General features: G+C 39.4%; 2 protein-coding genes across 2 annotated transcripts in view; both read left to right on the top strand.

The window, feature by feature from the left end:
* The window catches only part of IGSF1 (immunoglobulin superfamily member 1), a 375,771-nt gene that overhangs the window by 308,424 nt on the left and 53,763 nt on the right, over positions 1 to 13,584 (top strand). The window lies entirely within an intron of this gene.
* LOC110257692 (olfactory receptor 10A4-like) lies at positions 4,640 to 5,566 on the top strand. Its single transcript, XM_021079869.1, has one exon. The coding sequence runs from the start codon at positions 4,640 to 4,642 to the stop codon at positions 5,564 to 5,566; it is 927 nt and encodes a 308-aa protein (XP_020935528.1).

Genomic DNA, 13,584 nt, shown 5'->3' with positions numbered 1-13,584 from the left:
CCACAACCATCCTTACCCCTTCTCCTCTTCTAAAAGATGATCGTTCTTTCTTGCCTAAAGATAATGCCTTGACTTGTATATTTCCCCATCCCATCCTCTCTAACATCCTCTGAGCCCCTCCTTGCTCCATCAGTCATCCTTTTGCATGTCTTTCATATTTACTTTACTCCGGACTTAGATTCTTCACCTAGAATCTTGGTCAAGTTTCTCCTTCACTAGAAAGCAAAATCAAGAATAAACAAGAAAACCTCGTGTCAATCCTCTCTCTTTTCTACCTGTACTTTTTTTGGTTCTCTCTCCCTCTCCTTTACTTCACCAATAGTCTTTTGATAATAACCCACATTTGCTGTTTTTACTTTTCACTTCCCCCATCTCAGTGTAGTCAAGATTCTTGCCCCAGCATTCTGATATTCATGGCACCTTCTTACTATCAATCCTGATGGCTCCTTTCCTCCCTTGGAAACTCTCTTTGTTTCTCCCACTTTAACCAAATCTTTTTTGGTATTTCTTTCTCCAAAAAAATGTGTATTTGCTTCCTCCCTTTTCTGCCCTCAGTCCCATACCTATTTTGCTCAAACAACCTTTCTAAAATCAATGGCCAACATGGTCCACAGGTAACTGGAGATTTTTTTTCACATTATTCTCTCTGCCTGCAATGCTCTCCTCCTTCTTCTGAGAAGGTTCTACTTTTGCTGGACTCCCACCATAGCTCTGAAACAGTTTACTTCATCCTGCCTTCTAAACTTCTTTTTTTCCTAAAGCAAGTTTTGTGTTACATTTCCATCCTGGAAGTCTACCTCGGTTTCTGATATTTGTTGTTCAGCTCAGATGATGGCAATCTCCATATGGCTCCTATCCTCCAGTTGCTGGACCAAAACTCTTGGCTCGTAATATGATTAGCATCTTGTAAATTCACACTTATATCAACATACATAAGATTAGCATTTTATCTCCAAGAGAAAGAGTTATAATTGAAATACAACTATAATGTGGTAGTGTGGTAATCATCATACTCAGTTTTCTCATCTGAAAAATCAGACCAGATGAATCAAAAACCTACTCCCAAATATTTCACAAGATAGCTGGGAAGATTAAAAATGATGATGGATCTGAAAGTTCTTTGAAAAGTATTAAGCTCTCGGAGTTCCCATCATGGTTCAGTGGTTAGCGAATCTGACTAGTAACCATGAGGTTGTGTGTTTGATCCCTGGCCTCACTCAGTGGGTTAAGGATCTGGCGTTGCCATGAGCTGTGGTGTATGTAGGTCGCAGACGTGGCTCAGATCGGCTTTGCTGTGGCTCTGGTGTAGGCCAGTAGCTACAGCTCCAATTTGACCCCTAGCCTGGGAACCTCCACATGCTGCGGGTGCGGCCCTAAATAGACAAAAGACAAAAACAAAACAAAACAAAACAAAAACAAAAAACAAAAAAAACCCAGGAAAGTATTAAGCTCTCAACACATGAATTACTAAACTGAAGGTAAATTTTTCTTCAGATACTTACATATTACACCTGGAGGGCAGGACACTGAAGAGAGATACAAAGAGAGCAAAAAGAATAAGAACATGCTATAATAGAAGGAGTAAGAACCAGAAGACAGGATCTGGGTGTCATTTCCTGCTCTGTTTCTGACTAGGTTTGAGATCCTAAGAAAGACAGTTTACTAGCCTAAAGTTTCTTTTTCAGTAATAAAATTAAAGGGTTGGTCATATGATAATTTAATGTCCTATCTGTCTCAAAAAACAGTGGAAGGAATGAGAGAGATTTAACACTTATCATATAGTCCTTTGTTACAACTTTTTTCTAAACATTCCCCAACTCCCTCACCCCTCTTTTCTTCTGTTGTTTTAATTTGTCAAACTCTAAACCTGATTGAAACCAATTATTTGCCTACTCCACCCTAGCCACTAAACGTTGCCAGTGAAGATCATGCAAGAAAGCAGTGTGCTTACACCTTAAACTTATGCTCTCAAAGGTCAAACTGCCACTCAACAATGCCTGTAAATTTTAGTGTTTGTCCTGGGGTAGCATTCTCATTTGTAGATATGACTATTTCAATTTGTCCCCTGCCCTCAAATTTCCTATACGTCTTCCTCTACCCTCGCTTTTACATGATAAAGCTTTCTTCTACTTCATTGAGAAAACAGAAACCATTAGAAGCAAACTCTATCATCTTCCTAAGATTAAATGTAGCAGCTTGGGTACAACTGCATCTATTTTCTCTAGCCTTCCTCTTGTTAAAAAAGATGAAATGTCCCTGCCCTCACCAAATCTAACCCCTCCACTTGTGCTCCCAACTGATCTCACTTTTTAATTTAAAAGATTTCACTCTTAAGATGAGCTCCTCACTGACTTACACGTCATCAGTAGTAACCCTTCAATGCTGGGTCATTCTCATTGGCATGGAAAAGGAGAGTCAGTGCTCATCTCTCTTAGTTGCCACTCAATTTCTCTGTTCCCTTTCAGTCTCCACCACTTTACTAAATCTATTATCCATGTAACCAAATATAAGAGACTATTCAGTGTCTTCATCTTAACCTCATACTCGTTCTTAACACATAATAATTTTCTTGAAACATGGCTTCCGTTATTACATTTCCTCCCAGTTTACATCGTACCTCACTAACTCCTCCTTTTCAATCACTTTTTCTTACTTCTCCTCCTCTGTCTAGCCTAAGAGAAAGAGGGTCTTAAAGCTCAGTGTACCACATTCTTTTAAATCTGTAATCTCTCTTCAGGTCACCTTGTCCATTCTCATGGCTTTGAATATTATCTACATTCTGATGATTCCTAAATTTACATCCTATTCCAGCCTTTTCGTGTGGGCTTCATGCGCTCAAATCCAGCTGTGTGCTTCTCCTCTCCACTCAGAATTCTCAAAAACATCTCAAACTTAGTACCTCCAAACTGAGCTGTGTTTTCCCTAAACTTCCCTCCATATTATCATATTCCTTCCATATTCCTTTCCTAAGTAAAAGGAACCTATTGCTCAAACCAGAAATGCAGGATTTATCTTTGATAGTTCACTTTTCATGACTCCTCACATCTAATGTATTTGTAAGTCCTGGCATTTCTACCTCCAAAATGTATCTTGACCTGTCTTCTTTCCATCTTTTTTGCAACTACTTTATTCAGGTTACTATCAGCTCCCACTCGGTCCACTGAAATAGTCTCTTAACCATCTCAGTGTAGCCATGAAGTTCTCACTCTTTATTCATTTATTACACCGTGGAAAAAGTGTTTCTAAGCTGTAAATTTGATCACAATGCTGCTTGACACCCTCCAATGAATTCCTACAGTATTTAACATCTACATAGCATAGCACAGCCTACAAAGACCTAAATGATCTGACCCTTTCCTGTTTCTCTACTCTTCATTTCTGTCTCTCTCTGTCTCTGTCTGTCTTTATGCAGGTCTCTCTCTCCAACTCCCCCAAACCATATTTTTTTTTTAATTTCCGTTTTTTCTGACACTCTAAATCATTCATTCTTTAAGGCCCATTTCCTCTGCCTAGGATACTTTCTCCCTCTCCTCATTCCCAAATCTTGCATGCCTATCTTCTTGCCATTTTTTTTAGGTCTCAATGTTTTAGACTTTTCTTGACCACACTAACCAAAGTAGCCATCTCTTAAACACACATACATAAAGCATATTTCCTCTTATGGGTCCTTGTTTTTTACATTCATAGTAGACAACTCAAAATTATTTTATGAGTGTCTTTACTTGTTTTTAGGTTTTTCTTTTCCATGAAAATGTTAACTCCATGAGATGTAGTGAATACTCCTGACTGTTTAAAAATTCTGGACTTTTTCACCATTTATTCTAAGTACCTTTCAAAAAGTTTGTCATATAGTAGGCACTCAGTAAGTGTTGCTGAATGGATGAATGCATTAAATGCCTAATACGAACCAGTGATTGTGCAAAATATGTTATACAGAATTAATATCCTGTTCTATAAATGAGGAAACTGTCAGATAATGATGTGACTTAGTCAAAGGTACACAGTCATTCAGTGGCAGAGACATGCCTGAGTTCAAACATTTGAAATTCAATTCATGGCATTTAATTGGTATGGGAATTCTAAAACAGGAAACAAATTTGATTATAACTGTACAATTTACAGGTAAGTCATTAAGAATATTCATTGCTGGAGTTCCCTTGTGGTGCAATGGTTTAAGGATCTGGCATTGTCACTGCAGCAGCTCGGGTCACTACTGTGGCACTGGTTCGATCCCTGACCCTGCAACTTCCATATGCCATGGGCATGGCCAAAAAAAAGAATGTTCATTGCTAATGATAATACTTGTAGCAGCAATAGAAATGATGAAGTAAGATCTCCAAGGATAAAATATTTTCCCTCTCTTTTTTCAAAAATAAATAGCAGGAAAAATGTGCATATTCATGTGTCAAGGGCCCATTTATTCTATATATTAAATGATAAATGAAGTCATAGATTAACTTTCCAAATGGCCCCTGGGGGACCGTGGAAAAATTTATTAATTAAGAATCTCAAATATCCAGAAAGAGGCCTATTAAACTTGATATGTATAATGCCTCTAAGCAGTTTGATTTTTTTTCTAAAAATAGAATTTGATGAATGGTCATTCTTTATATTGGTTTTTTTTTTTTAGATCCAACTTATGGCTAGCACTGAAGAAGAAAATATGACCCAAATTTCAGAATTTATCCTTTTGGGTTTTGGGGATCTCCATGGTCTTCAATATCTTCTTTTTGGGATATTTTTGACCACATATGTGGTGACTCTTATGGGCAACATTATAATCCTAACTGTGGTTTTGGCTGATCATTCCCTTCATACTCCCATGTATTTCTTTCTCGGTCACTTCTCCTTCCTAGAGATTGGCTATACTACTACTATTGAGCCCATGATGCTGAGAACATTGCTATCAGCTCATGTGCCTATTTCTTTCCCAGACTGTGCTAACCAGTTTTATTTTTTTGCTGCCCTGGTAGCTACAGAATGCTTCTTACTGGCTGTAATGTCCTATGATCGTTTCATAGCCATCTGTAACCCATTGTATTATTCCAGAATTATGGACCACTGGCGTTGCTTCCAGCTAGCTGGTGCCTGTTGGGTGGCTGGATTTCTGGCACCCATCCTTCTCATGGTCCTTATTTTTCAGCTAACATTCTGTGCTGCCAATGAGATTGACCACTTCTTTTGTGATTTGAAACCCATCATGAAACTGGCCTGCACTGATACTCAAGTAGCTGAGATGACCTCTTTTATATGCACCTCTTTATTTGCCCTCGGCCCCTTTCTGCTAACTCTGGCTTCTTATACTCACATCATCTCCACCATTCTAAAGATTCCTTCCATCAAAGGCAAGCAGAGAGCCTTCTCCACCTGTTCCTCCCATCTGACAGTGGTTGGTCTGTATTATGGGACCCTGGGCATTGTCTATGGCTTCCCATCAGGACATCAGAGTGAATATTTATTGAAGTTGCTTTCCCTTCTGTACACAGTGCTTACCCCTGCCCTTAACCCTATTATTTACACTTTAAGGAACAGGGATGTAAAGGTAGCTCTGAGAAAACTGGTATAATGAGGACCATATGACCTGCGAAAATAAAGTGGAGTTTTCTAATAGCTCTTGGCACTTTCTGAAAACACTAACAAAGTGAAAATATTTCTGGAGTCAAGAATAACTGGAGTTCCCGTCATGGCTCAGTTGTTAACAAATCCAACTAGGAACCATGAGGTTTCGGTTTCAATCCCTGGCCTTGCTCAGTGGGTTAAGGATCCGGCATTGCCGTGGTGTAGGTCGCAGACGTAGCTCAGATCCCACGTTGCTGTGGCTCTGGCGTAGGCTGGCAGCTGCAGCTCTGATTAGACCCCTAGCCTGGGAACCTCCATATGCTGTGGGTGCGGCCCTAGAAAAGACAAAAAGACCAAAAAAAAAAAAAAAAAAAAAGAATAACTAGCGTGAACTTGATGGGTTTTCCTTTGTCCCATCATCTCCACATTAATGAACAGGAAGTGTATCAAACTTTCTTCTGTTAAATATTTGGTAGGTACTAGACACTGCGTTGGCTGTTGTTTGCATGGATTATTGTGCTAAATCCTCACAGCAACACAATAAGGTGGCTACTGTGATTATCCCTACTTTTCAGATATCACAACTGAGTCCTAGAGATTAATTCACCTGCTCAATGCTATCCAGCCAGACAGTAATGAAACCAGAACATGAATTTGAACCCAAGGTTTGCTTGGCACCAAATCTGTGATCTTTCTACTAACTGAGGGTAGCTCAAAATCCTGAAGTGTTAAAAAACGATTGTCTTATACCATGGAAGACATTACTGCAGATGACTTTTCTTGGGGGAATGTGAGTTTATGTGAAGTGAGGAGAAAAATAATGTAATGCAATCTAAATCCCAGCCTGTTTCCTTTCCCCACCTAAAGTCTTAATAAAAATGCATGAGATAAAAATGTCATGGGATTAAAATTGATTTTAGTTTTCATTTCAGGATCATTTATTAAAACAAAAGATTAAAATCAACCTTACTGGTTCAATAAATTTAACCACATCCAAACAGTGGAATACAATACCTCCATAAACAAACAAAAACAACATGAAAGAGTCAGCTCTGCATGTGCTGTTATGGAAAGAGTTCAGTGACAGGACAAAAAGCAAGGTATAATGCGGTGTGTACAGTATGGCATCATTTGTGTAATAGAGGGTAAAAGAAAGAATATTTATACTTAGTTGTAGATGCATAGATTGTTCTAGAAAGATGCATGTGAGTTTGGCGGTATCGATTGCTTCTCACTAGACAAACTAAATGGATGGGAAGTGTACCTTTTGAGGCAAGAATCATGTAAGTAAATTGCCTATTGAAACTTCATTGAATTTAACAAATCACTATAAATTACACAAAAAGTAGAGTTGTTAAGCAGCCCACTTTTGTATGTCAATATAAAGTACTTCTTGACATTTGGAGGCTTCTCTTCTCTCACGGATGAGTTATAAGCTCTCTATAGGCCAGGGACCTTGTTATTATTACTTCCGTATCTCCTCCATAGCACCCTAAATACCAAAAAAGGTGCACAGCATAGATGTTTAACTTAACACTTTTTATTATCATCCAAGATAGGGGAGCTTGACATCCAGTGAGCGTAACAATCTCTAGCAACTTGGTGCATTCCCATTTCTAGAATAGAAATCCCAAGGGGGATAAGTGCGAGTTGTTTATCTGATGTTCTTCTTAGTCTACCATGGCAATGAAGCCATAAAGGCTGGTGAGTGGGGGGACATGAAGTGAGAATGGTCTTCTAGATTCTTCCTTAAATTGTCATTAGATTTGTCTTCCCATAATGGAAATTTGTCTATATCCTTCTTGTGTTTGATCAATCTCTGACATAAGGATCTCCAGTTAAGATCAGAATAAAGGACTCAAACAATTTATGACTCTATGACTTTGCATATGCTGTTTCTACTTTTACCTCTGACTCATCTCTCCTGAGTTAACTTGTTTTTCATAATTCAGAGCCCAAATCAAATATCAAATGTCAAGTGTCACAAATTCTGTGAAGCAGTCCCTGATTTTTTACCACTCCTCTAAATTTAGGCCTTCTTTTTTCCTATGTTACTAAATCATCTTGTATATATTTCTGTTTTAATATTGATCAAGTTATACAGTAATTCTTTGCATGTGTCTGTCTCTCCACTCTTATAATAACATCCTTAAAGACAAAGAACATGCCTTATTCATTTCTGACTCTACCTTACTTTCACTTTCAGCTTTTTCCAGAACCTAGAATGAGGCATAACAAAGAATAGGCATTCCATAAACATTTTAAAATAAATGCAATTATTACGTGACTTGACTAAATTCACACAACTAGTTAGCGAATGGGTCAGATCTCTTTTTGACATCTAGTTGTTCTTCTATTATATAATACTGCTATTTATCCTACAGGGGAGTTAGTTTCTCACCTGCTTAGTAGAGGTCGAATTATATAATGTCCTAAGGATACTTCCAGTTCTAGAAGTCTGAGATTTGCCTTGGGGCAAATTTGACAGTAGGATTTGTGATGTGGAGTGGGAAATCTTTAGCATTTCTTCTTAGGGTCAGAGACAAGCATTGCCTTGAGCCCTTGGAAAGGCAACCTAAATTTTCATTCATTCATTCATTCATGTTTTTAATGTAACTGTTCAAAACAAGTTTAAATATAAACACCTGCTACGCATATAGCACATTTCTGTGCACAAAAAGAATAAGGTTCATCAGAATTTACCAGAAAATTCTCCAGTCTAACCAGGAGACTACCTGTGTATTCCCATACAACTCACATCCAGTAAATGTTTGCTTAACTAAACCATTCAAGGGAAGATAGAGTGGCCTGACTTTCTGGGAGTGGGACTAGCCTCTGTTGAGAAGACAGTTAATTTCTAATACCTGTATTCCTAAATCTGGAGTCACAGGTATTATAGATATGCAGATTGTAGGATGCACTGTGGGAAAAAAGAAATGTGGTGAAGAAGAAGTGGGAAGGGTATTTCCACCTAGAAAATTTGTCATTGCCTCCTCTACAACACCAGTGACCATCTGCCAATAAGATGGCAACACATCCATGGAGAGCAGCAATTAGAGCTAATTGGGTTTCTTCTTTTTAATACCCTAGACAGGCCCCTATTGAGATCAGGTAAGGAGATCTATTAAAGGCAAGCTGTTCTATGCATATCACTTAATTCAATGTACTTAAGGAGGCTGATTACAAGCCATGCTCTCCAAGGATAAATGAAGCTCAAAATGGTGGTTTATGTAAGTTTAAGGACTTGATTCTTAAACCAGGATGCAAATAAAAAATCCTTTGAGAAAAACCTGAATTAGAATGTGAAGGTATTGCCTTGAGAAAGGGTAGATACTTTTGTACCAGCTGCAGTTCAATTTATGAAGCCAAGCATCTAGATAAGCGTGAAAAAATCAGGTAAATAATCAGCTTTAGAGACACCATGTGTGCAAAATTTCCAGGTGCTTGTTTGTATTTTTTGACGTATGGAAGAATTACAGTATTCAATAATGCTTAAAAGACTGGGCTCTACTCAGACAGACTAGCTTGTGAGTTCTGACTCTTTGACTTTAGGCAAGTAAATTATACTCGCTGATCGTTAAAAAATCTCATGTGTAAAATGGAAATACTAGTCTCTACCTTACCTCATTAGGCTGTTACGAGGATTAAAAGATAATGCATGCAAAACTCTTTGCACATAAATATTAAATACATGTTACTTATTGTTTTAGTAGTTATCATTATGATGATGATCATTATTAGTGGATGTCATTAGGCCCTTTCTTGTTCTGATATAGTAAAGAAATATTGACCAGGGGCATGTCCAAATAATTGTACAGTAGTCTTACAGCTGAAAGAAGAAACTAGAGACCAAGCTTCTGAGGCTTCTAAGTGTTTTGCCAGGGCCTCAGTTTTCTATCATCTTTAGCCAGCAAAATACAAGCTAAGCCCTAAGGTATTTTGTAAATTAGTTGATTGGGCCGTTGCTGGAAATTTTGAATCCTGCTGTCCAACATCTGGTTTTTAATGGCAACCCAAACATTAAGACCGGACTAGATCTACCTTATTTTTTTCTTTTCTGCAAGAACTATATTTCCTTTTTACTTAATTATCATGTTTCCCTTGCTAAAACCCTCCTGACAACAAGAATTAATATGAAAGGACACAAAGGGAGTGCCTCATAGGAGCAGGTTAATTGGAAATGGACTTGTTAAACTGTTAAGAGTTTAATCACATCTTCATCACATTCATACCATTATTCTCTCTGTGTTCTCTATTCACATATGAGATACCCTTTCAGTTTCTTGACTCTGTAAATACTTCTCTGCCTCAGAACGTTTGTGGACACTGTTTCCTTTGCTTTGAATGCTCTTCCCCAAAACTTGACATAGTTGGCTCCTTCTTATCCTCCATACTTTCCTTAAATTGATATTGGATAGACATTGCCTGGGTTCCTCATCTAAATTAACTTCCCTGCCAACACCATCACACCCATCTGGCTAGGCTCCTTCTCACTATCTCGTCATTCTTCCTAGACCTAGAAAAGTCACAGTTATGCAATTATTTATATATTTATGTTTTTCATGTCTGTCTCCCAGAACCTCTGTGCTTGCCCCATAATAAGCACTCAATGCCTATTTGATGAATAAATGAACAAATGCTTTTGGAATTCTCACCCCTTGCTTAGTCAATGGGTGGGTATTCAATGGTTGTGGTTGTTACAGATGAGGAGCAAGGAGGAGGGTTTGAACAATATCCGCAAAGTCTTTGCTATTCCTCCCATCAAAATGTAGGAGTGATGTCCTCTCCTTAGATTCAAAGGATTTGTGACAGTGTGGACCAAAAGAGTACAACAAAGGCACCTGGGCACAATAATAGCAGCCAGAATATAAAGGGTGATTTCCAAGGCTGGGTCATAAAATGTGATGCAGTTTTTGCCTTATTTACTGTAAACTTGCTTTTGGCACACTTAGATAACATGTAAGATCCTGAGTGTCCTGATGCCACCGTGCTGTGAAGAGGACCAAGTCACATGGAGAGGCCCGTAGGGTATATTTAATATCTTCGATTCTTTGACATTCCTTCCTTTGAGAGGTGGAATCTACGTTCCTCCCTTTGAATATGGAAGAGTCATGACAGCTTTGATTAATAGAGCATGACTGGAGCATTAACAGAAGGTGACAGTGACAACCAGCATCAGTTGCCAGATATGTGAGTGAAAATGCCTCTAGATGATCTCACTTCCTAGCTCTCTGGCCCTCTTCAGTCATAAAGTTTTCCAAGGGGAGGGCACAGACATTCTGAGGCAGAGACAAGCTGTCCCTGGTATGATCTGTCCAAATTTCTGACCCGTGGAATTCATTAGCATAATTCAATTGTGGTTTTTCTGTTTGATTTTTGGTTTTCGTTTTTATTGGCCACACTTGTGACATATGGGAGTTCCTGGGCCAGGGATCAAATCTGAGCCACAGCTGTGACCTACCTACTCCAGAGCTGCAGCAATGCCGGACCCTTAACCTGCTGCCCTGAGCCAGGGACTGAACCTGTGCAGCTGCAGAGAAAAGCCTGCTCATTAACCCGCTGTGCCACAGCAGGAACTCCTCAATCATTGCTTTGTTCCACTAATTTTGGGGGGTAGTTTGTTGTTGTAAAGGGCTGGTAACCTGACTAGTGATTATGTGGAATCCGTGTTATGTTAGGAGGCAAAAGATAAGTTCAGAAAATTTAACCGTATGGAAACCTGCCTCTTGACGGTGGTGATCTAGTCAAAAACACTAGAGTTTTTAAACATATACCATTTAGTACATTTCTACACTCACTTGAAGCCCTGTTTCTCTGAAGCTTCCCTGATCCTCCTAAGCAAAAAGGAGTACTTTGTCCCTCCTGGGCGCTACCACTGTGCTGAGGATACCTCTCCGTTAGTGTCCCTGTCATATTTGTTGTATATGAACTCTCTCCCCTTTTAAAAAGTCTTGTCCATATTACTTCTTTCTCCCCAGTGCCTCGCATGGGGGGTTCAGTTAATACATTTTTGGTGATTAAGTGAATGTTTCTAAGGATCCTTTCAATCTGCTCTGGCTTTGGTCTTCTTTGAATGCCAGGTTTCACCGTGTACCAGGTCGGCACCAACCTCCCTCTAACAAAATTGGAATATAGATGAGGGTCTGAGCCATCTGTGCTGTTCTCTTTGATTTAAGGTCATCTGTGGCTTCAACATCCAGATTTCACCACCAGCATTTCATGCATTCATTTCCTGCAGTCCTGCTTCCTACAGAAGTAAACACATGAAGGGGCAGTCCCGGTAAGGGGAAAGCAACAATAACCATCTAATAATAAATGCAACTAATAGTTAATGACATTTTACTGTGCTCTCGTCAGTGTACTAATGCTTTACATCCATGATAGTGTGAGATCTTCACAACAACTGTATGGGATAGATACTATCATCATTTTATAGATAAGGAAATTGAGGTTCAGAGAGGACAAATACCAAAATTTCACTGCTAGCGAGCTGTAGCATCCTGGTCCATCTGACTCTAAATCTTCGTCTATGGACAAGTGTTCCAATCAATATGCTGGCTTCCTCTGGATTTTTTAAACCATTTATTTTTAATGGCAAAAGAAAAGCAGTACGTGTCTAGAATTTAAAGACATTTCAGGCGTTAGCTTCATTGAATGAAAGGAGGGATGTTTTGAGAGTTAGGTTTTCTTTGTAGTATGAATCTAGCCCCTTAAGGACAGAGAGAAGGGTGTGTGTGTGTGTGTGTGTGTGTGTGTGTGTGTGTGTGTGTGTTGAATTCTGCCATTTTCCCTTTCCCTGTGATCCAGTTGCCCCTGGAGTTTCAGATAATGGGATGCAGAATCCATTTCTTCCCCTGTGTTGCCACCACTAGCCAGGATTTTATCCTTTCTTCCCACCTGAAATCCCTCCAGAGGGGGTAGCGAACACCCTCTGAGATTGGTGGAGGATCACATGAGAGAGGGCTGACTCGTAAAGGGCACTTCAGATGAAAGGGCCCTATGTGTGTTAGTCAGAGATAATTGTTGGACCAGAAGATCCCAGATTTTATCCTCTGATGATAACAAGTGCTTGAAGGTGATGATTAACGCCAACTCACTATCTGCACCGCTGACGTGGATGCAGATGAGGGATCTGACAGACTCAGGAAAGAAACCGAGAATTTGGTTTAACTGTGTGGAAGTAATTCTAATTACAAGCATTTATGTGAACTGTTTACAATTTATGCCTAATTGCCAGCCAGCACAATAACAATTATGCATATCATTAAATATGTGTCAGATTAATTTCCTTGTAAATTTTGATTATAACAGCAAACCCTATATGTGTATGCTCTGTCTTCATAATTTGTTGCTCAGATTGCTCACAACTTAGGAAAAAATGAGACAGAACATTGGCTGGGGGGCCAAGAGTGAGGAGGTTGCAGAGGCGGCTGCCTGGGGTTGACTATTTACTATGGGTAGCACACAAAGTGGGTAATCAACAAATGCATAAATCCCTGCAGCTTAACTTCACAAGAACCCTGCAGGCAGCTCCACAATCTTTTATTCATTTATTGTTGATTCTTTGGGCTTATTCATGCCCACATCATGTCCCAAACATTTTCTGGTCTTCTTTGGCCCCTCCACTTAACCCCTCCTCTCTAATCTTGCTCAGCGGTAAGGACCGCCTCACCTTGGCCTTGCGGGGTGGGACTGGCTAATGCCCCCCATCCTGCCCCCCAAACTTCTTTCATGTTGCAATCCCTTTCTCTTGGGGGGTCTCTGACTTCTATCAAATAGCTATGTCCTTTCATCTGTATTCTGGCCCCTTCCTCAAAGACTGGCTCCTTCTCCCAGCATTTCATTATGTCTTTTTAAATTTTTAATTTTTTATTATTTATTTATTTATGTATTTGTTTTGCTTTTTAGGGCTGCACCTGTAGGCATGTGGAAGTTTCCAGGCTACAGGTCGAATCAGAGCTGTAGCTGCCAGCCTATGCCACAGCCACAGCAATGCCAGATCCAAGCCACGTCTCCAACCTACAC

The sequence above is a fragment of the Sus scrofa genome, chromosome X (assembly GCF_000003025.6).
Source record: "Sus scrofa isolate TJ Tabasco breed Duroc chromosome X, Sscrofa11.1, whole genome shotgun sequence".
Taxonomy (NCBI): domain Eukaryota; kingdom Metazoa; phylum Chordata; class Mammalia; order Artiodactyla; family Suidae; genus Sus; species Sus scrofa.
The sequence above is the reverse complement of the archived record's forward strand: the minus strand, read 5'-3'. Positions and strand labels throughout refer to the sequence as shown.

Bases quoted from the DNA above. Each gene is read 5' to 3' on its own strand.
- LOC110257692 (XM_021079869.1), top strand. From the start codon at position 4,640: ATGGCTAGCACTGAAGAAGAAAATATGACCCAAATTTCAGAATTTATC.